Raw genomic sequence first — 23,792 nt, 5'->3', positions numbered from 1 at the left:
CACAGTGGGTGTGTGGGTAGGAGGGATCTGATGTCTGGCTGCCAGCTTAGAGGGACTGTGGATCTGAGCCTCTGCAAGTACTTGAAGGCTCACTACTCTCTAGCAGGTCTAGCAGGAAAGCACAGGGTTTTCCCTGTTCTCTACTCTCAGATTTGGGCCTGCTGGGGCATATGGGGGTGTAGGAGCTTCATCGGCTCAGTGGTGCTGCAGCGAAGAACTGGGAGGCCTGTACAGATGCCTGCTGGGAAGTCTTGGGGAGCCACTACAGTGGTACACGGACCTGGTTGGCCCAGTGGGCCTGGTGTATCTGGGTGGCTTGGCAGGTCTGGCAGACTTCGCTGGCTGTACAGCCAACTATCCACCACTGAGGGATTTGGGGACCCATACAGTCATTGCCTGGGAGGCCCGGCAGGGCCTGTACAGCTGCTTAAGGACCCAGAACCCAGAAGGCTGGTACCACGGACCCTGAACTCTGAAGGCTGGTCCCGTGGACCTGGGACCCTGAAGGTTGGTACAGCTTGCAGCAGCTGCTGAAGAGCTTGGAGCCCCGCCTCTGCTGGCTCAGTCACCAGGCAGTGAGTTCTGTGCTAAAAGTCTCAGGCACTGTGGGCCACCTCCACTGAGGGAGAGGAGGGAGGTCCGAAAAGGGGAAGTGCAGGGGGACCAAATGTTTGCCACTCTTCATTCCTAGAGAAGTCTGAGGGTGACCTGAATCTAAATGGTCTCAGCTCGTGTGTTGTGCCCTCTTGTCCAAGAAGCCTCAATGTTGATCTTCTGGCTTCAGCTGCCCCTCCACTCACCAATTTCGGAGTTTCAGATCCTCTGATTCTCAGACACGTACACGTTGGTCGCCACCATCTTGGATCCCCCCAATACCAGGCAGTTTTAAACGTGCTGCAATTGATGTGACTCATTGCTCCTCTACTATGAACAGAGCTTTACTACAGGTCATAACTTCAAGGAACATTTTTATGGCTAGGGTGAACCAGAAGCCACAACACAGGAATGCTAATTGTAACAGCTTGAAATAGGAAAGAGAAAAAAAAAACTGACTAAAATCTCCATATGTAGACTGAGTAAGGAAATTGTGATTTAGTCATCATGCGTTAGAATTTTACACAGAAATTAAAATGTAAGTACTATACTGAAACAAATTGGTCAAGTCACATCAAACACTAGAAAATCAAAGAATGTGTCAACTTTAATAGTATTAATGGATATACAGTTCAAAGACACGTTAAACCAAGCAATATACTGTGTATTACAGTCTTTTCAGGCTGCTGGAACCAAATACCATAGTCTGGCTAGCATACAAATAACAAATTTATATCGTAATTCTAGAGGCTGGGCCCCAGCAAATTCCGTGTCTGTTAACAGTCTGCATTTGTCCTAGTATCCTCCTTGGGGTAGAAAGGGACAACTCAACTCTGTGGAGCCTCCTAGAAGAGGTTACTGATTTTATTCTTGCATTTTCAGCCCTCATGACCCACCAAAGGCACCATCTGTAATGCTGTCACATTAGGAAGGGTGGTTTCAATATATGAATTTTGTGGGCATATGAGCATTCAGCTTATAGTGTGCACATATCTATGCAGGGAAGTGGTACACAGATGAGGGAAAATTTCCCTGGCAGAACAGAGGGATATTTGGGTGTGTGACTACTGCTGGAATGCTGAGCACATGGGGTTTACTCCATTACCTTTCATTAATAGGTACCTTTCATTCATGTGTAGTCTTTGTATATCTATTTCAGAAGAAGAACCACCACAGAAACCAAATCTGTCGGCAAATTCTAAGTGAGAGTATGTTCCCAGCACTTAAAAATAGATAACAAGACAGGTATAGTGTCACATGCCTTTAATTCCAGCTCTTAGGAGGCAGAGGCAAGTTCACCTCTGTGAGTTCCAGACTATCCATCCAGGGCAGCATAATGAGACCCTGTTTCACACATATATACTCCCACACATATGTAGTCATACATACATATATTATGTCTCTTCATTATTTTTTTGATTTCTTACTGTTTTGCTTTTACAAAAAGCTAATGGAAGGTAATCCTAATTAAATAATTCTTCAATTCTGTTTTATGTAAAAAGCTGATAGTAGAAATACAAATTACTGTAATAATCATTAATGATCACCAGCAAGAAGAATTAAGTATACAGATCACCTCAGCTCTGCCTCAACTCTTGTGTCCTTGTTCTTCTCAGATGTTGCCATTGTGGACATGAGTGATATCTCCAGACAGCCTTCCCTTTTCTATCATCTTGGAGTCCGAGAGAGTTTTAACATGGCTAATAATGTAATTCTGTACTATGATACTGATGTAGACACTGCTCTGTCATTGAAGGTAAGGAGCATTGTTTACCTTTCTTTGGCTATTTAATTTAAAAAAAAAAACATAGTATGTCCAGTTGAAATATAACTTATGGCATTGGAGGTTAGAAAATGCACTAAAGAATTACGTGTAGGATTTATTCCTTCCCACCATATTTGCTAGCCTCCACAGATGACTCACTGAAGGCTGTGCGAGCATCCTTGCTATACTAAGTTTTTGGAGGCACTAACAACTTCTGGGTTAAGGAAGCAGAAACAAAATCTGTTTGTTTCCATTGAGCAAACACATGGCTTGGTGTCTTCTCATGGGAAGTTTGAACCAGCCCAATACGTTATAAAAACTTGTTCTCAATTTGCTTAAGAAATCATATGAAGACCCCTAACAGTTATATAAAAAAAAAAAACACAGCATAAACATAACCAGTATTTCATTTTCCTTTAATCTAAAAGAAAAGCCAAACTGTGGAAACCTGTATGTTCCTGTATAACTTAGTAATTATTGATAATTTTAAAAATGTGGTTTTTGAAAGCTTTATGTAGGCTTTCTTGAATAGCATAGTACGTTTAAAATGTTCATATTAATAAAATGTACATTTCTTATGGGAACGATTCTAAAATTTGTCTTTTATTTTTTAATTAATTAATACAATTTATTTATTTTGTATCCCAGCTGTAGAACCCTCCCTCATCCCCTCCCAGTCACGCCCTGCCTCCCTCTCCTCCTCCCATGCCTCTCCCCTAGTCCACTGATGGGGGAGGTCTTCCTCCCCTTCCATCTGACCCTAGCCTATTAGGTCTCATCAGGAGTGGCTCTGTGACCTGGTAAGGCTGCTTCCTCCTCAGGGAGAGGTGATCAAAGAGCCAGCCACTGAGTTCATGTCAGGAGACAGCCCCTGTTCCCCTTACTAGGGTAGTCACTTGGACACTGAGCTGCCATGGGCTACATCTGTGCAGGGGTTCTAGGTTATCTCCATGCATGGTCCATGTTTGGAGTATCAGTCTCAGAAAACACCCTTGTGCCCAGATTTTTTTTTTTTTTTTTGGCTCTGTTGCTCTCCTTGTGGAACTCCTGTCCCCTTCAGGCCTTTCTATCTCCCACTTCTTTGATAAGATTCCCTGCACTCTGCCCAAAGTTAGGCTGTGAGTCTTAGCACCTGCTTTAATACCCTTCTGGGTAGAGTCTTTCAGAGGCCCTCTGTGGTAGGCCCCTGTCCTGTTCCCTGTTTTCTCCTGAGAATTCTCAATAAAGGAATATTGAATGGCAGAGAAATACTTAAAGAAATGTTCAATGTCCTTAGTCATCAGGGAAATGCAAATCAAAACTACCCTGAGATTTTATCTAATACCCATCAGAATGGCTAAGATAAAAAAAAAACTCAAGTGACAACACATGCTGGAGAGGATGGGGAAAAAGGGGGACCCTCCTCCATTGCTGGTGGGAATGTAAAATTGTACAAACACTTTGGAAATCAATCTGGTACTTTCTCAGAAAATTAGAACTAGGGCTACTTCAGGATCCACCTATACCACTCTTAAGCGTATATCCAAAATATGCTCAAGTGTACAACAAGGACATTTGCTCAACCATGTTTATAGCAGCTTTATTCATAATAGTCAGAATCTGGAAACAATCCAGATGTGCCTCAGTTGAAGAATGGATATAAAAATTGTGGTATATTTACAATGGAATACTACTCAACAATTAAAAACAAGGAAATCATGAAATTTCCAGGCAAATGGTGGGAACTAGAAAAGATCATCCCGAGTGAGGTATCCCAGAAGCAGAAAGCCAGACATGGTATCTACTCACTTATAAGTGGGTATTAGACACATAATATAGGATAAACATACTAAAATCTGTACGCCTAAAGAAGCTAAGCAAAAAGGAGGATCCTGGGTAAGATGATCAGTCCTCACTCAGAAAGGCAAATGAGATGGACATTGCAAGAGAGAGAAAACAGGGAACAGGACAGGGTCCTACCACAGAGGGCCTCTGAATGACTCTACCCAGCAGTGTATCAAAGCAGATGCTGAGACTCATAGCCAAACTTTGGGCAGAGTGCAGGGAATCTTATGAAAGAAGGGGGAGATAAAAGACCTGGAGGGGACAGGAGTTCTACAAGGAGAGCAACAAAACCCAAAAAATCTGGGCAAAGGGGTCTTTTCTGAGACTGATACTCCAACCAAGGACCATTTATGGATATAACCTAGAACCCCTGCACAGATGTAGCCCATGGCAGCTCAGTCTCCAAGTGGGTTTTCTAGTAATGGGAACAGGGACTATCTCTGACATGAACTCAGTGGCTGACTCTTTGATCACCTCCCCTTGAGAGGGGAGCAGCCTTACCAGGCTACAGAGGAAGACAATGCAGCCACTCCTGATGAGACCTGATAGGCTAGGGTCAGATGGAAGGGGAGGAGGACCTCCTCTGTCAGTGGACTTGTAGAGAAGCATGGGAACAGATGAGGGAGGGAGGATGGGATTTGGAGCTGATTAGGGAGGGGCTACCGCTGGGATACAAAGTGAATAAACTGTAATTTATAAAAAAATAAATTTAAAAAATCATGTTTATATAGCAGTACAATTTGATACCAAAGCCAGATGTTTATGTTTTTTGAGATTTAATAGTAAACCAGAATTTTACGGTTTCTGTAATAATTAGAGATTATTTCCTGCAAGAAATGTTAGGTGTTTAAACTGTATATAGTAAATTTTATGCACACTTTGCATAAATGTGTACTATATAATTAGTGCTCAGGACTGTACTGTATAGTAATCATCCCTGTGATTGAGAAAGGAAAATTTTGTCAGTATAATTGACGTTATAGAATAGTTTCTATAGTCTTTAAACCAATCTAGATTATTTTATATTTGTATATACTAATTTCTATTTACTAAATTAGTTGTGCTTAGAAACATTATAAGTATGAAATTTTTAGTATTTTAAAATTTATTTTTTAAAAATTAGCATATTCTTTTTTATCCCAGCTGTAGCCCCCTCCCTCATTCCCTCCATTTCTCACCCTCCCTCCCTATAAATATAAAAATTTATATTCATATTTTGAGCAACATGAAGTTAGAATGTATATTCCCACTTGTACAATACTTTTTCCTCGACTGTGTCATAGCAAAGCCTTCAATAAATTCCTAGGAACTAGATAAGTTTTAATTTTTTTTTATAGTTGTAGGGGTTGCAAAGTTTTTAATTTTTTAATAGTACAAATATTTCCTAAAATGGAATACCTAACACCAAAACAGGAGACTGTACTTCTCACGAGCAAATAGAAATGCCACCATATATAATACATGTTTTACATGGAAGCCATTTAATTGAATATTCTTTCAAAGAAATGTGTGGTTTCGGTGTAAAAAAAAGTTACAATCAAGTGCTGAATAGCCATCATGCTAAGTTCACAAATAGTGTTGTCATTATACAGCTCTAGTGGGGTGTCAGGACTACTTTGAGCAACACTATTCTTAGGCTAACAATGGCATGTTCTGAAGCGTTCATATTAGTCCATTCAAGAAATAGTTTCAAATTGAAGCATGGCCCAGTGCTTTGCTTACTATAACTGATGCTTTTCTCTGGTGCAGCAAGGAGCAGGGCATTGAGCACCCCAAAGTTAAATCTTAAAATATATATGAACAAATAAGTCTCTAATATATATGAAAATATTCTTATAAGTATAAACCTTCTCCAATAGTTGCAGAACCAATTATGATCAGTTTTTCTTGGCATCTGAATTTTACAGTTTGAATTTCATTGTATTTAAAGCTTTCAGGGGGCAAACCAAATGATTAACCCTTTAAGATGGGGGAATAGTTATGAGAATTGACTTTAAAAATTATATTAATATTTTCTTTTTCCTTTCAGGATATGGTTACTCAGAAGAACATAGTAAGTATTACATTTTAAGATTTTAAAGCCATATCAGTAAAATGCTTGACTGATAATCATATGGGTAGCAAAGAGGGTTTTTACAATATTTTCATTTATTTCAACCGTGTACAGCAGTTGCGTGGCATATATGTTGGAGCCAGTGTTCTCTTTATACCATGTGATTAGCAAGGATTGAACTCAGATCCGCTAGCGTAGTGGCAAGTACCTTTACTGGCTGAGCCATCTTACCAGTCTGTATAGGTGATTTTTTAAAATTATGCCTGTTGATTTAGATTCTGAAAAAACAACTAGAAGTCACTTGTCCTACAACTCAATTGGTAGCGTAGGACCCACTCAGTCATTTAGAAATTGAGGCAAAAGGTCAGGACAGACAAGTATATATATATATATATATATATATATATATATATATATATATGTGTGTGTGTGTGTGTGTGTGTGTGTGTGTGTGTATATTATATATTCATTACATATATATATTCATTACACACACACACACACACACACACATATATTCATTACTCACTAGGGCTTTGAACTTGGTAGTGAGTTGGGTCAGCCCAGTCTTTTTATTTTCTGGACCACAACCTTCTATACTTGCCCATCAAGGTTTTCCTGGTAATGGAGAAATGTGCACTTGTACCCCAGTTCATAGGGGGGCCAAGCCTGATATTCTCTAACAGAAATAGAAGTGGGATGGAATTCCATTTCCTTCTGTTTCTGTTTCTTTCTTAACTATTGAAGTCTCCAGATTGGCGTCAAACAAGTTCCTGTACTTCCATCCTTTCATCACCATATTGCTTTGAACAGGCTAATGAAACTGTCACCCTAAAAACATTTCAACAGATCACTTCCTCAGACAATCCCAAAATTACCCTCTATTAGAAAAAAAATCACCCAGGTGGTGATGATGTACACCTTTTTAAAATTACAATTTATTCACTTTGTATCCTAGCTGTAACCCCCTTCCTCATCTCCTAGTCCCAACTTCTGTCCCTCTTCTCCCCCTATGCCCCTCCCCTAGTCCACTGATAGGGGAGGTCCTCCTCCCCTACTATCTGACCTATCAGGTCTCATTAGGACTGCCTGGATCCTCTTTCTCTGTGGCCTAGTAAGGCCACCTTGACGGGGGCAAGTGATCAAATAGCTGGCCACTGAGTCCATGTCCAGAGACTGCCTCTGTTCCCCCTACTAGGAAATGTACCACATAGGGCCTCTGAAAGACTCTACCAGCAGGGTATTGAAGCAGATGCTGAGAATCATAGTCAAACCTTGGGCAGAGTGCAGGGAATCTTATGAAAGAAGGGGGAGACAGAAAGCCTGGAGGAGACAGGAGCTCCACAAGGAGAGCAACAGAACCAAAAAATCTGGGCCCAAGGGGAACCTGCAGAAAGCAGTGATGCACACCTTTAATCCCCGAGTTTAGGAGGCAGAGACAGACAAATTTCTGAGTTGAGGCCAGCCTGGTCTGCAGAGTGATCTCCAGGATGGCCTCTGCTACATTGAGAAACCCTGTCTTGAAAAAATATATACTTTATGTGTATGGTTGTTTTGACTACATTTCTATCTGTGTACCATCTGCATGCAGTGTCCCTGGAGTCCAGAGCAGGGCATTGAATCCATTAGAACTGGAGTTACACAAGATTTTAAGTTGCCAGGTAGGTGCTGGGACTCAAAACCAGGTCCTCTGAAAAGCAATCACTGCTCCTAACTGATGAGCCTTTTCTCTAGCCCTACCTGTTGAATGTACTCCAAGCTACTTCCCACTGCCCTCCAGCATTGTGTTTTGAGACATTGTAGTTAGATTCATAAATCACAGCTTCTTTCCTATCAGCCCTTCTAGAAGGAAAAGGCTTGTACCCTTCCTATTCCACTCGGAGTTCCTCCAGGGACACTATGGAAAGGGCACAGGAGATGAGGTTCTCAGCAGGGCAGAGTAGGAGAGTAGGAGCTTTATGTGACTACTCTTCAAAGGGTCCCACTGAGCAGCTGAGGAACTCAGGGCTCCCACAGAAATTCCCACATGAGATGAACCTTCCTTCCCTACCAAAGGATGACATTTTAGAAACAAAGTGTGTTGGAACATGGATTTGCAAACAGGTATTTTTAGAAAATAAGACATGAGAGTGTTTTGGAGTTCCTATTCAGAAAAGAAACGGAAATACAAATGCCTTTCTGGGATATCCTCCTAATCATCCAGGAATTCTCTTAACATTTGTAGTAATTCTAAGTATAACTTAGCTTCACTCTTCCAGTATGGTTTGTCTGCTTGCAGATGACTTATTCTAGAGAATTTAGCAACAACCACCTCTGCTACAGTTGGCATTTCATTAGAATTCAGTGTCCAGCATTCTAATGATTGAGAAAGTGTAAAGGATCAGACCATTCAGAAGAATCAGAAAATGACTGGTGGTAACTTGAAGGAAACAAAATAGCATCAACTAGGAAAGACTCATGGAAGTAAGGGTGGGAGTCCTTGTATCCATGTTCATCCTTCCCTTCTGGCAATAAAAAAAGAGTGAATTCCCCACTCCACCTGGGATGGAAATAAGGTAAATAAGAATGGGCTGCATCACCAAAATGGACAGCTTGCAGCTAATGGTGATTAAACATTAAAACAGAATGTCAAAGTAAATTAACCAATATATTTTTTAATTATTATTATTATCATTTATTATAATTTATTCAATTTGTATCCAGGTTGTGAACCTCTCCCTCAGCAACTACCAACCCCATCCTCCTCCCCTCTTCTCCCCCTATGCCCCTCCCCTAGTCCACTGATAGAGGAGGAACTCCTACCTTTCTATCTGACCCTAGCCTATCAGATCTCATCAGGACTGATTGCATTGTCTTCCCCTGTGGCCTGACAACACTGCACACCCAGGGGGCAGTGCTCAGAGAGCCTGCCACCGAGTTCGTGCCAGAGAAAGCCCCTGCTTTCCTTACTAGGGCACCCACTTGGAGACTGAGTCTATGGGCTATGTCTGAGTCAGGGTTTTAGGTCCTCTCCAAGTATTGTCCTTGGTTGGGGTATCATTCTCTTCAGGGCCCCCTGGGCTCAGTTTTTTTTGGCTCTGTTGGTCTCCTTTTGGAGCTTCTATTCTCTCCAGGTCTTTCTATCTCCCCATTCTTTGATAAGATTCTCTGTACTCTACCCAAAGTTTGGCTATGAGTCTCAGCCTCTGCTTCAATACCTTGATCAGTAGAGTCTTTCAGAGGCCATCTGTGCTAGGCTCCTGCCCTGTTCCCTGTGTTCTTCTGCTTCTGATCTCTATCACGTTTGCCCTTCTGAATGAGGATTGATCATCTTCCCCAGGGTCTTCCTTGTTTAGCTTCTTGAGGAGTATAGATTTTACTGTGTTTATCCTGTATTATATAGCTAATACGCTAGGCATATATCCAAAATATGCTCATCTGTACAACAAGAACATTTGTTCAACAATGTTCATAGGAGCTCTATTTGTAATAGCCAGAACCTGGAAACAACCCAGATGTCCCTCAATGGAGGAATGGATACAGAAATTGTGGTACATTTACACAATGGAATACTACTCAGCTATTAAGCAAATCATGAAATTTACAGGCAAATAGTGGGAACTAGAAAAGGTCATCTTGAGTGAGGTATCCCAGAATCAGAAAGACACACATAGTATATACTCACTCCTAAGTGGATATTAACCAATAGAATTTTACGAGTTTTCTCAATTATCCCGTCTGTGGATTGGGTTCTGCAATCATATGACATCAGAAGATACGAGAGAAACTGATCGAATTATTGGTATGTGATCACTCTGGAAAGGTTAAACACATAGGAACCTCTCCCCCCACTGCCCTACAACCACCATAGTCATAGGTAGTGAGGTGTAAAGCTATGTGAATCCAGTACAGACTCAATGCCATGCCCTGAGCATGAAAACATTGTCATGTTTACAATAATGTGTATAGAAGTGAAAACCAAGCTGTTTTCAGGTCTTCAGGGAGTGGTTTGCCGGGTCTAGAGCTGTGCCTGAAAATGCATTGGTTTCGAGCTGATATGAAAGATAGGTATGCAAACTTGTCTTCATTTTCAGGAGCAATGCTTGATAGGGATTTGAAGGATGATAAGCCCATCCCTAGTCTTCAGACTGCAACATCCTCAGTTTTTTTCTGGCCTCCTTTCCTCTTTGGGGCTATGTTTGTTCACCCCCTTTTCAGATAATGCTCATATTCTCATGTCCTTGTGTTTCTTTTATGCTTTACTTAGATATAATATACACACCATAAATTCCACTTCTTTTAAGTCTGCTGTCTGTCTTAGTGATTTTTAATAAATTATAGAGTTGTTCAGCCATTGCAGTGATCCAGTATTGGAATATTTACATCAGTTCCCAAGCCCACTTGCAGACCATCCCTATTCTTGCCCTCAGCTTCAAGCAACTGCTAACCTCTGCCTATTTATAGATTTGCCTTTTCATATAAATAAACCACGCAGTATGTATTCCTTTTGCCTTTATTTCACTTAGCATGATTATTTAAAAATTCATTCACGATGTAACATACACTCATAGTTTTATTCTTTTTTATTTATGAATGGCATTCCACTGTGTGGCTATTCCACATTTATTCTCTATTCCTCATTAATAGACACTTAAGTTGTTCCCACTTTGGGCTTCGAGCAATGCAGTCATTGCTACATTTTTAATTAGGTTGTGTACTTTGAGGTTTTAAAAGATCTTTATTTATTCTATAACCAAATTCCTTATCAGAGACTTTATAAAGTATTTATTTTTGTTGTTGATTGACACAGGGTCTCCCGTAGTGTAGGCTGGCCTTGAACTTACTATGTAATAGAGAAGGACCTTGAACTCTTGACCCTTCTGCTCCTCCCTTCCCAGTGTTAGAAATTACTACAGCTGGAGCCCCTCTCAACATTATGTTCTCCACCATTATAGATCATATCCTGAAATCATGAGCTGAAAATAAAACCTTTACTGTGTTCCTTTTGTGAGGTATTTTGTAACTGCACTATGACAAGAAACTAAAGCAGAATCGTAACAATACTAAATTTTCTAATTCATGAACGTGGACTATCTATCAATTTATTTTTGTTGTCTTTAATTTCTGACAACACAGTGTTTCATAGTTTTCAGAATACGTATTTTTCACCACCTTGATTTAAATTCAATTAGACTATCATTTTGATTGTTCTTATAAGTAGAACTGTTAATTTCTTTTTCAGAATTGATTATAAAAAAGCACTTGACAAAAAATCTTTTAATACCACCTTTAGTTTCAAATATTTGAAAACTACAAGACTTATTACAATTGATTCACTTTGTATCCCAGCTGTAGCCCCCTCCCTCATCCCCATCCAGTCCCACCCTCTCTCCCTCCCTCTTCTCCTCCTATGCCCCTCCCCCAGGCTACTGAGTCTAGAGGTCCTCCTCCCCTTCCATCTGACCCAGCCTATCAGGTCTCATCTGAACTGTCTGCATTGTTTTCCTCTGTGGCCTGATAAGGCTGTCCCTGCCTCAGGAGGAGGTGATCAAAGAGCCAGCCACTGAGTTCATGTCAGACAGTCCCTGTTCACATTACTAGGGCACTTAGACACTGAGCTGCCATGGGCTACATCTGTGCCAGGGTTCTAGGTTATCTCCATGCATGGTCCTTCTTCGGAGTATAATTCTCAGAAAAGATCCCTGTGCCAGATTTTTTGGTTCTGTTGCTCCCCTTGTGGAGCTCATATCCCCTCCAGGTCTTTCATCTCCCCCTTCTTTCATAAGATCCCCTGCACTCTACCAAAGTTTGGCTATGAGTCTTAGCATCTGCTTTAATACCCTTCTGGGTAGAGTCTTTCAGAGTCCCTCTGTGGGTAGGATCCTGTCTTGTTCCTTGTCTTCACCCTCTTGCGATGTCCATCCCATTTGCCTTTCTGAAGGAGGATTGAGCATTTTATCCAGGGTTCTCCTTCTTGCTTAACTTCTTTAGGTGTACAGATTTTAGTATGTTTGTCTTATATTACATGTGAGTAGATACCATATGTGTCTTTCTACTTCTGGGATACCTCACTCAGGATGATCTTTTCTACTTCCAACCATTAAATTTAAATTTCAAGATTTTCTTGTTTTTAATTGCTGAGTAGCATTCCATTGTGTAAAAGTACCACAATTTTTATATCCATCCCTCAATGGAGGGACATCTGGGTTGTTTCCAGATTCAGGCTATTACGAATATAGCTGCTACAAACATGGTTGAGCAAATGTCCTTGTTGTGTACTTGAGCCTCTTTTGCATATATGCCTAGGAGTGGTATAGGTGGATCTTGAGGAAGCACTATTCCAAGGCTTTTTTTTTGTCAGCGTTCTAAGAAATGACTTCTCACTTTTGCTGTATTTTTTGTTATTTTGTCTTATTTGTCTTTATTTTTATTTTCTGTGTGTTAGTGCTTTGCCTGCATACATGGCTGTATGAGGATTTCATATTCCCTGAAACTGTAGTTACAGACAGTTGTGAACTGTCAGTTGGGGTGCTAGGAATTGAACCCAGATCCTCTAGAAGAACAGCCAGTGCTCTTAACCACTGAGCTATCTCTCCTTTTGCTGTATTTTTATCCACATTAATTATTGTGCTGTTTTCTGTTGTTTTAGAGAAAAAGATAGCCACTTTCAATATTTTATCAATTTAGAAATCATGTTATGTGAACTGACTGGCCTGCTCTTTGATCACCTCCCCCTGAGGGGGGAGAAGTCTTACCAGGTCACAGAGGAAGACAATGCAACCACTCCTGATGAGACCTGATAGACTAGGATCAGAGGGAAGGGGAGGAGGACCTCCCCTACCAGTGGACTGGGTGAGGGGCATGGGTGGAGAAGGGGGAGGGAGGGTGGGATTGAGAGGGGACAAGAAAGGGGGCTACAGTTTGGATACAAAGTGCATAAACTGTAATTAATAAAAATTAATTTGAAAAATCATATGGGTGGTGGCATATGTTTTTATTCGCAGCACTCACTGAGGCAGTGGCAGGTCGAACTTTGTGAGTTCCAGATCAAGATTGCATTTTATTAAAGGAAAAGACTGAAAATGTAATCAGCCCTGCGGCTGTTTTACCTCTTAAACATCCTGGTGCTTTGTCACTAGTGTGCATATTCTAAAAGTATTCAGCAGCTTCTTTTGTTCTTATTTTCCTTTTCATGAGTTGATTATGTGAATCGCTGGAAGCAGAGTCTGAGACTCAGCTTAGGGTCCAAGAGGCTAATTAAGAAGTGCCCTTGGTGTCCACCCTGGGCAAGGGGAGGGAATGAAGCCAGATTGGGCAAAGAGATGAGTATAGCTGTGGTGTTGTGGCCAGCTTCCCTGGGAGGTCTGAGTTAGGTCTTAGTTCTCTGTTCTGAGTTGGCATGAGATGCCCATGTTTTTACACTTTTGTATGCTCCCTAGAAGGAGTAAAACCTTGATTGAAGTAGATTTTGACACTGACAAAGTTCCAGAAGGGTCTGACAGCAGAGCTGGTCTGCTGAAGAGCTCCCATCTGGTGGGGATCTGGATAATGCTCCTGGGTTTGCATGCATTATAAGCATTTCATTGGAGAAACAACAGAAGTACAGAAGTCATGTGTACCTCAAGAGTAAGGAATGCAGTCCTCAAGCTGGTAAGCACAGAAATATTTTTTTAAATTGAGTTGAAGGTTTATAACCTGAAAAGTATATAACCTTATCAGAGAGGAAAGACAGACCTACACCATCTCTATATCTCAGGACAATTATTTGGTGGTATGATGTATTTTATGTTTATGGACGAAATTATTGAAAGAACACCAGGCCTTATTTTCCCTTCTCATGTCCTAATGCCAGAGTTCACTTGTTTTGTATTAAAAAAAGAGTTAAATTTCCAAGCTAGGATCATATTATTAAAAAGTACTATTTTATTAAAAACTAATCTGGTTCTTGGCCTTTGAACTAGGTGATTATTTTATTTTTTTCTGGAAAATACGATGTTAGAGAAACTCGTTGTTCCTGTTTAGGGTTGTCTTTATAATCCAAATGAATTAAAAATTCTTTGAGAAACAGATGTTGGCAATATTGGGAGTATTATTTTAAGTTCTGGACATCTCCAACATATGGGTATGGTTAAGTCCATGTTCAAGTATAATGGAATTTTTCCTGATCTTTTCCTTTTACCCTCCTCACTTTTAAAGTTTGTAATGGCTTTGGAGCCAAAATTATCAAAGGTGACAACTTAGCTTTTGTTGTTATAAAATACTGTGACAAAAACAAGGGAGAAAGAGTCTATTTGGGCTCAGAGTTTGAGGGTACAGTCTGTCATTCCAGGAAGGAGAGAGAGAGAGACAAAGTAATACTCCCATTCAGCTTCCTTTGACCATCAAAAAAATATCACTCACAGAGGGCAGATCTTCTCACCTCAATATAATCACGACAGAGGCCCATCTCCCAGGAGATTCTAGGTTCTACAAAATTGACAACACAGGTGTGCTTTTCCATGTCCTTTGTTTTTTTCTGAGTCCAAGTAAAGATTTTTACCAGTTTTAGCAAAGGCTCAATTTCGAGCAAGGCTACAACCACAGATTGACAGAGAATGAACAATTTTAGTGTCTATATTGTGGTGGTCTAGAGCCAGCTGGCAAGAGTGATTCTAATCTCAGGGATTGTCTTCAGCATGTTGGCCTGTGAGGAGTTATAATTGCATTAATTAGTATGGGACAAGTCAGCCTAAATGGGGGGGGGCATGAATTGTATAAGAAGAGAGACAGCTGAGTAGTAGCCATGCTTGGGCATCCATAGAATATCAGTCACATACAAACTCTGCCTACTGAGTATTTGATTTCTCGGTCTTCTGTCATCTTTACCTCACCTTCAATCTATTAGAGTCTTTTTTTGTCTCTCTCATTCCTATGATCTTGTTGTTGTTTTTTTTTTTTTTTTCTCACATGTAGGAGTACTTGGGAAGTACAAACCATAAAACTTGTCTCTTTACCTGTTAAATATCACAAGACCAATGTCAGAACCACATGATTAGTATTAAATTGTGCCTACTAAATGAATAAGTCTTTGGATGCCAAGATAGCATTTTCACTTCTTTAAGGCATGATTCACAGACCATAAAGATTACCACCACCCACCTGTTTTTTTAGTGCATCTTATTAAGATTTATTTAAAGATTTTCAGAATTTTGCAGAAGTGACCATTTCCAGAATCTCTTTAAAAGAGAGGAAAAGGCCTGGGCTTTGTTTAGCTGTGTAGTCATCTGGGAGTCAATTAGTTTACATTGCTTGGTTTAGGTTTGCTCATGTATAAATGACTGGGTGACTTCTGGGCTTTGTCCAAGCTTTGTAATAAAATATGTTTTCACATATCTTAAAGTGGAACAATAGGATAATTATTTTTGGATTGCTATCAACTTGGATATTCTTCGTCGGTTGGTTGACTTTGTCACATAGGGTCACATTAGATAATTTTTAGAAAGTATTCTAACATGTTTGTTAATTTGATAATTTTCCTCAGTCTTCCATGCTTTTCTTTCCATTTGCATTTTAGGATGTGATACTCTGAAGGTTCATGTTCTGCTAGCATTCATCTGCAAGTACTCAGAACTCAGTTCATTTTGTATTTACTAAATCACCATCTGCCCTTAATGAGTGTTTTCCTCTTCTGACTTATATAAATATCTGTCTGGAAGGTCAAGTATAGAAGTAATTTATTATAAAGTTAACTTGTACCTACTGTGTTTGTTCCAAAGAATTCATACATAAACCCTGTGTTGCCGACAACTCATTTTGCTACCTACTGCTAGCCATAAATAAAAGTGCTGTTATAAGGGGGCCCTTGGTTTGTATCTTAGTTTGGGTTTTATTGCTGTAAAGAGGCACCGTGCTAAGGTAACTCTTACTATCATAGCAAGAAGCAGGGCAGAGTGTAAGCAGACATGATGCTAGAGGAGCAAAAAGTTGTACATCTTTATCTGCAGGCAACAGAAAGAAACTGTGTGCCACACCAGTCATAGCTTGAGCATAGTAAACCTCAAAGCTGTCCCTACAGTGACACACTTCCTCCAACAAGGCCATACCTCCTAATAGTGCCACTCTCTATGGGTCAAGCATTCAAGCACATGAGTATGGGAGCCATACCTCTTCAGACTGCCAGTTTGTGTTTCTGTCCTAGTCTTGGACCATTGGCTACTTTACCTGATGCAGTTGTAGCAGAGGAGCAACCCTAGCTGTTCTTGGATAGTCATGATCGATTGCAGTGCATGTGATGGTTAGCTTTAATTGTGAACTTGGGCTAGCAAGATGTCTCAGCGGGTAAAGGCTCTTGGTAAGTTCAATACCTAGAACCCACAGTAGAAGGAGAAAACCAACTCTAGCATGTTGTCTCCTGAGTCTCACATATGCTATGGCACAATGAAGCCCCTCTACACACACACACACTCACTCTCTCTCTCTCTCTCTCTCTACACACACACACACACACACACACACACACACACACACACACACATATATAGATATGACACAACCTAAAATTAACCAGGGAAAAATTACAGTGAACAATTCCCTGGCTTGGTTTAGCCTGTGAGAGATTTCTCTTAATTTGACTGAGATGGGAAGGTTCACCCTAAATGCATATGGCACCCCCATTTCATTGGCAGGGCCCTGCATTATGAGGGAGTTCAGCATTCAGTATGTGCAAGGGAATCCCTCTTTGTTCCTCACTATGAGTGTGGCCAGCGGCTTTAAGTTTCTACCTTGACTTCCCTGCAGTGTTGGACTGTAATCTGGAATTGTAGTTTGAACAAACTTCTCCCTTCAAGTTGCTTCTGTCTCGGGATTTTATCATAGCAACAGAAATTAAACTAAAAACCGGGGGGGGGGATAACTGAGTGGAAGCCCCAACATGCTCTAGTATTGAGCCTGTCCTGAAGAGTCCAGGTAGCTGCTTCAAAATGAGCTGTACCCCACAATCATATAAAACTTGATCTGTGAACCCCAGGGCCACAGTAAGACATTCTGTGTGATACATTTGTAGACAGTAGACAGTCATGAGTGGTATTTCTTAGCCCACAGGGAATAATATGCCCTCCTGTTTCAGGCTGTAAGACTCTATACCCTTTAGATTTTGATAATATTTCTTGATGTGCTTAAACACAAAGATTTGTAAAGAAAACCAATTATATTGAATTATGGTCAAGTTAAATTTAAAAAGATACATGTATGAACCTCCATGCTATTTTACTAATGTATTAAATAAGATAAAACAGAAGCTCTAGAAAGTAATAATTTTGTAGTAATGATGGACATAAATGTTATTTTGAGATGTCTATAGGCCCTACAATAGGGAAATGTTCATTATTTTTATTAGTGACAAAGCCTTTGGTTTTTCTAATATGACTAAAGCAATTTTACCTGCATTCCTGATGATGTAAAGTGTTACATTTCAGCTGAAGGCAATTGATGACAAAGATGAAGTTTGTCTCATTTATGTTCAAAGAACTTCAAGAATTAATGGATTCCCTGGTTCAAAACTAGTTTAGAGCTATTATGTTTAGCTAATGCTTGTTGGATGCCTACTGTGTACAAACCATATCATAAAATGCCCGTATTTTTAAGCTACCACCTACCTGTTGAAGTTGATACTATTATTGTCCCCATTTTAAAGACAATCAAACTAAGTTTCAAATAGGGAAGTACACTTCTCAGAGCCATCCATCTATATTGGGTGGAGCTGGAATTTAATCCTTGGCCCTTTGAATTTCTCAAATTGTTGTATTAGAGTTGCAGTGAAACTGCCTCTTTTCAGTATTAATGTGTTTCTTATTCATATAACTTCACAAAAATTAAAAACAAAATATGGCCTGCTTCAACTGAGAAGACGATTAAATTCTCATATCCTTTTCTGCTGATACAAAGATAAAATTTTATTGGTACTTGGCTACACACCTACACATACAAAACAAACAAACAAACAAACAAACAAAAAACCTTGTGACTCTTCCAGTAATTTTGCCACCAGGAAGCTACCTTTAGGGAAAGACCACAGTACAAAGATATGCAAATATGACATCTTAAAGTGATACTTAATTTTTTTTTTTCAAATTAAACTGAAAGGACACAGTAAGCTAATGGTGTATTAGGTAGGCACTTAAGACGATGTAAACTTCTGTAATGTGTGCTTATGAAAACCGTCTGTTATTTAACCTGGTGACAGTATGAGACAGTCTATTCACAGTTTTATTCTACTAGCTGGGAATTCTACTTGCTAGGCTAGGAACTAAAAATTTGAAGGAACATATTCCTCTACCTAACTTTGCAATGTTAGAGAGCAGTGGTTTTTCTTTTGACCTCACTCAATCTCCCATAATCATCCTTTTTGAAATATCTAGATTGTCTAGAATAAGGTTTACATATCAGTGTGGCTAGGGTACTAGTTGTGGTATCCCTTTATGGAGTAAACTAAGTTGCCTTTGTTAAATTTGTTTTAAGCGGCTGGATTCTTTAGAGTTTTCCATTTATAACTATAACAGTTCAAAATAGCTGATCCTGGTTCACAATTAAACATATTTTAATGCTAATCATTGTTTTTTCTTTGTAATTTGTCTGTCTACCCACGAAAGTCTGAATGAGTTTCATCCTTTGAAGATGTGTGGGTCCCACTCTTCCTCTTTGTAAAAAGAAAAGCAGTGTCCTCTGAAGGCTTCTTTCATTGGAGTTTATGGATTACTTTTAAACATGTAGTCATTAGTCCCAATTTCTTTCTGACAAATTTCTAAAAGTTTAGGGTGATTTTTGAAAGATTTTTTTTTTCAAAGGAAATTTTACCTTCCCAAGTGTTAAGATTCCTGCTGTCTCTCCAGTCCTGTTTATTAAACTCATCAAGCTGATTTGGAGTTCATGCATTTCTTTTCTTTCTCCTAATTTTTCTCTAACAGTAGCTAAGCATTTGTTCCCAACTCAGCCCCTCTCCTAGCTGCAGGAAGCCTTTATCACTCCCTGCTGCTATTGGCTGTGCCTTCTTGAGCAAGAACGGATCACAGCACACATCCCGCTTGTTGAAATGCTGTTTTCACACCTTATTACGATTTCAGCAGGACTAGGGCAAAGTTTACTCCTGTGAAATTTGGGAAGATAGGTTTGCTAAAGGAATAAGGCAAACAAGATTTCAGCAGAAATCTTTGTTTCAGAAGTATATATAAATAGATTCTGTCCTTGTGCCTTTAATCTGCCTCCATGATATAGAAACCTGGCATTATTGTGATATTTATAAATATTTTTGTTCTGATGATGTCTTTCTGTTTGACCATTGCTCCAACTAACCTGAAATTTGCTGTGTGGCTCAACTTCACAGCAATATTCCTGCCTCAGCCTTTTAGGTGCTGGGATTATTGAAGTGAACCACTATAGCTGGCTTAAGTATGCTTTTAAATTAAATTGATAAGAAAAGAAATTGCACATATGTATGTGCATATGTGTGTGGTGGGGAGGAAGTATAGTATTGATCTTTCTGTTTGGCCTTTCTGCCTCTTTTCATTTGTCTGTGGGTTCAGGTACCATTTGGTATCATCTGTATTCCAGTACAACTTTATTCCCATCTGTATGTTTTGTTGTTGTTCTGGTTGTCAAGTATATTGTATTTCTGTAGTTGATTTTTAAATAAGTTAAGAGAAGAAATTAGCAATCATACAATATTTTATTTGTGCAATGCTTAAAGATCAAGCTCAGGACCTTGCATGTAGCAGGGGAAACAGGCTACCATTGAGCAATTTCCTTAGTCTTTGGTTTTTTGAGACTTTTGAGCTAAGGAACTCAGTCTGGCCTTGAGCTTGTTAGGTACCCCAGGCTATCCTTGAATGTGCATTCCCCCTGCTTCTGCCTCTTACATGCTAGGATTATAGGTATGTGCCAATACTTACCGTTACACTTAACAGCCCCTCCCCCAATTTGGGTTGACTTTAAATGTTATCCCAGCGCTTTCACTGTTTCTTTTTTTTTTTTAAAGATTTACTTTATTTATTTACTTACTTATTTATTATGTATACAATGTTCTATTTGTATGTACACCTGCATGACAGATGAGGATGCCAGATCTCATTATAGATGGTTGTGAGCCACCATGTGGTTGCTGAAAATTGAACTCAAGACCTTTGGAAGAGCAGACAGTGCTCTTAACCTCTGAGCCATCTCTCCAGCCCTCACTGTTTCTTATAAGAAGTTAAATATTGTCTTTTTTATTGTCTTATTAGAATTCTTTTATCCATGACAGTTTTTTCTTGTTGCTTTCAAGATTTTATCTGTTGTCTTTATAAGGATGTGTGTGTGTGTGTGTGTGTGTGTGTGTGTGTGTGTGTATGCAAATATGTGTGCAGGTGTAAATGCACATGGAGGCTAGAAGTGGATGTGAGGTATCCTGCATTATCATCCCTGCCTTACTTCTTTGAAACAGGGTCTCTTACTGAGCCTGGAGGTAGGCTAGGAGCCAGTGATCTTCTTGTCTCTGCCCCTAACAGTACTGAGCATACAGGTGTGCAGCCATGCCTGATATTTTATGTAGGCACTGGCATCTCAATTCAGCTCCTCATGTTTGAATAGCAGCTGCTCTTATCTACTTATCTTTCAAGATTTTGAGTATAGTATTCCTGAGTTTAGACCTCTGTCTTCAGCCTGCTTTAAATTCATTGAGTTTCTTAGTTATATAGATTTAATGTTATTTGTCAAATTCAGGAAATTTTTTTTCATTTTAAATTTATTTTTTAATTAATTACAGTTTATTCACTTTGTATCCCAGCTGTACACCCCTCCCTCAGCCTCTCCCAAGTCCACTCTCCCTCCCTCATCTCTTCTCATGTCCCTTCCCAAGTCCACTGATAAGGGAGATCCTCCTTCCCTTCCCTCTGACTCTAGCTTATAAGGTCTCATCAGGAGTGGCTGCATTGTCTTCCTCTGTGGCCTGGCAAGGCTGCTTCCCCCTCAGGGGGAGGTGATCAAAGAGCCAGCCACTGAGTTCATGTCAGAGACAGTCCCTGTTCACATTACTAGGGAATGCACATGGATACTGAGCTGCCATGGGCTACGTATGAGTAGGGGTTCTAGGTTATCTCCTTGGATGGAATATCAGTCTCAGAAAAAAAAAAAAACAAAACAAAAACAAAAAACAAAAAACCCTGGGTCCAGAATTCTTTGGTTCAAATTCAGGAAATTTTTTTCCTTTTTTAAATATTTTTTATTTTTAAATAATTTTATACATTCACTTGTATCCCAGCTGTAGCCCTCTCCCTCTTTCCCTCCCAATCCTCCCCTCCCTCCCTCATTTCCTCCCTGCCCCCTTCCAAGTTCACTGACAGGGGGTGTCCTCCTCTCCTTCTGTCTGGCCCTAGCTTATCAGGTATCTTCAGGATGGTTGCAATGTCCTTATCTGTGGCCTAGCAAGGCTGCTCTTCCCTCAGGGGGAAGGGGAAGCTCATGAGTTCATGTCAGAAACAATTCCTGTCACTCCTACTAGGGAACCCACTTGGATACTGAGCTGCCATGGGCTATGTCTGAGCAGGGGTTGTAGGTTATATCCATGCATGGTTCTTGGTTGGATAAACAGTTTCAGAGAAGACCCCTGTGCTCAGATATATTTGGACCTTGTGGGGCTCCCTGTCCCCTCTAGGTTATACTAATTCCTCCTTCCTTCATACGATCTCCTACATTTTGCCGAAGGCTTGGTTATGGGTCTCAGCATCTGCTTTGATACACTGCTAGGTAGAGTCTTTCAGGTGCATTCTGTGGTAGGCTACTGTCCTGTTACTTATTTTCTCCTACTTCCAATGTCCATCCCCTTTGTCTTTCTAGATGAGGATTAACCCAATTAAAAAAAAAGGGGGGGCATGGAGCTAAACAGAGAATTCTCTGTAGAAGAATATAGAATGGCAGATATACACATAAGGAGATGTTCAACATCCCTAGCCATCAGAGAGATGCAAATCAAAACGACCCTGAGATTTCACCTTACACTCATCAGAATGGCTAAGATAAAAAACTCAAGAGATGACTCATACTGGAGAGGCTGTGGAGAAAGGGGAATCCTCCTCCATTGCTGGTGGGAATGTCAACTGGTACAACCACTCTGGAAATCAATCTGGCGCTTTCTCAGACAATTAAGAATAGTTCATGGAGATAACCTAGAACCCCTGCACAGATGTAGCCCATGGCAGTTCAGTGTCCAAGTGGGTTACATAGTAATGGGAAGAGGGACTGCCTCTGACATAATCTGATTGGCCTGCTCATTGATCACCCTCCCCCTGAGGGGGAGCAGCCTTACCAGGCCACAGAAGATGACAATGCAGCCACTTCTGATGAGAAATGATAGTCTAAGATCAGAAAGGAGAGGAAGACCTCCCCTATCAGTGGACTTGGGGAGGGGCATGCATGCAGAAAGGGGAGGAAGGGTGTGATCGGGAGGGGAGGAAGGAGGGGCTTATGGGGGGATACAAAATGAATAAAGTGTAATCAATAATAATAATAATAATAAAGAATAGTGCTACCTCAAGATCCAGCTATACCACTCCTAGGCACATATCCAAAAGATGTTCAAGTACACAACAAGGACATTTGCTCAACCATGTTTGTAGCAGCTTTATTTGTAATAGCCAGAACCTGGAAACAACCCAGATGTCCATCAACAGAGGAAGGGATAAAGAAATTGTGGTACTTTTACACAGTGGAATACTACTCAGCAATTAAAAACAAGGAAATCGTGAATTTTGCAGGCAAATGGTGGGATCTAGAAAAAATCATCCTGAGTGAGGTATCCCAAAAGCAGAAAGACACACATGGTATAACCTCACTTATATAGACCTATAAGATAGGATAAACATACTAAAATATGTACATCTAAAGAAGTTAAACAAGAAAGAGGTCCAGGGGTGAGATGATCAATCCTCATCTGGAAATAATCAACAGTTATTTCTTTGAACATTTTTCTGTTTATCCTTCAGGGACTCTTATTATATGTCGTATATACTGGTACATTTAACGTTGTTTCACATTTAATTAACACTGTGTACATAGTTCTTTATCCCTTTTACTCTGTTCCTCAGGTTGCAATGGAGATAGCAATCTATCAAGGTCTGCTTAACCTGACATTCTCCAATGATGTTTTCATTTTGGTGATTGAATTTTCTAACTTTAGAATTTTGTTCTTTTAAATTTTTTTAAATAGATATTTAAAAATAGATATTTTCTATTTGAGACATTATTATCATGTTGTTTGGGATCTGTTTAATTATGTTTATGCTTTTTAATATTTTTTTCATTTATTTATTTGTTTTGGGGGGAGTTGTACATGTCCTAGCATGTTGTCAGAGAACATCTTGAAAAAAGTTGGTTTCACCATACTGTTCCCAGGATTGAATTCAGGTTGTCAATGCTTGGAGGAAGCAGCTTTGACCACTGTTCATCTGGCCAGTCTTACTTGTTTTTTAATTAACATGGGAAATGTTTCATTAGGCTATTTTTATACATAATTTGCCTTTGTCAATCCTGCTCCTTTTTCCTCCTCTTTCTGCGTCTTGCATTCTACCCTTC

General features: G+C 39.9%; 1 protein-coding gene across 1 annotated transcript in view; it reads left to right on the top strand.

The window, feature by feature from the left end:
- Positions 1–23,792, top strand: part of Map3k15 (mitogen-activated protein kinase kinase kinase 15) — a 145,434-nt gene that overhangs the window by 13,353 nt on the left and 108,289 nt on the right. Inside the window, exons 2-3 of the mRNA XM_060375090.1 lie at positions 2,211–2,350; positions 6,213–6,236. Of these exons, the coding sequence (XP_060231073.1) occupies positions 2,211–2,350; positions 6,213–6,236 (164 nt within the window). The remainder of the gene's footprint in view (positions 1–2,210; positions 2,351–6,212; positions 6,237–23,792) is intronic.

The sequence above is a fragment of the Meriones unguiculatus genome, chromosome X, assembly GCF_030254825.1.
Source record: "Meriones unguiculatus strain TT.TT164.6M chromosome X, Bangor_MerUng_6.1, whole genome shotgun sequence".
NCBI lineage: Eukaryota > Metazoa > Chordata > Mammalia > Rodentia > Muridae > Meriones > Meriones unguiculatus.
This window is presented reverse-complemented; position numbering and strand designations above follow the sequence as displayed.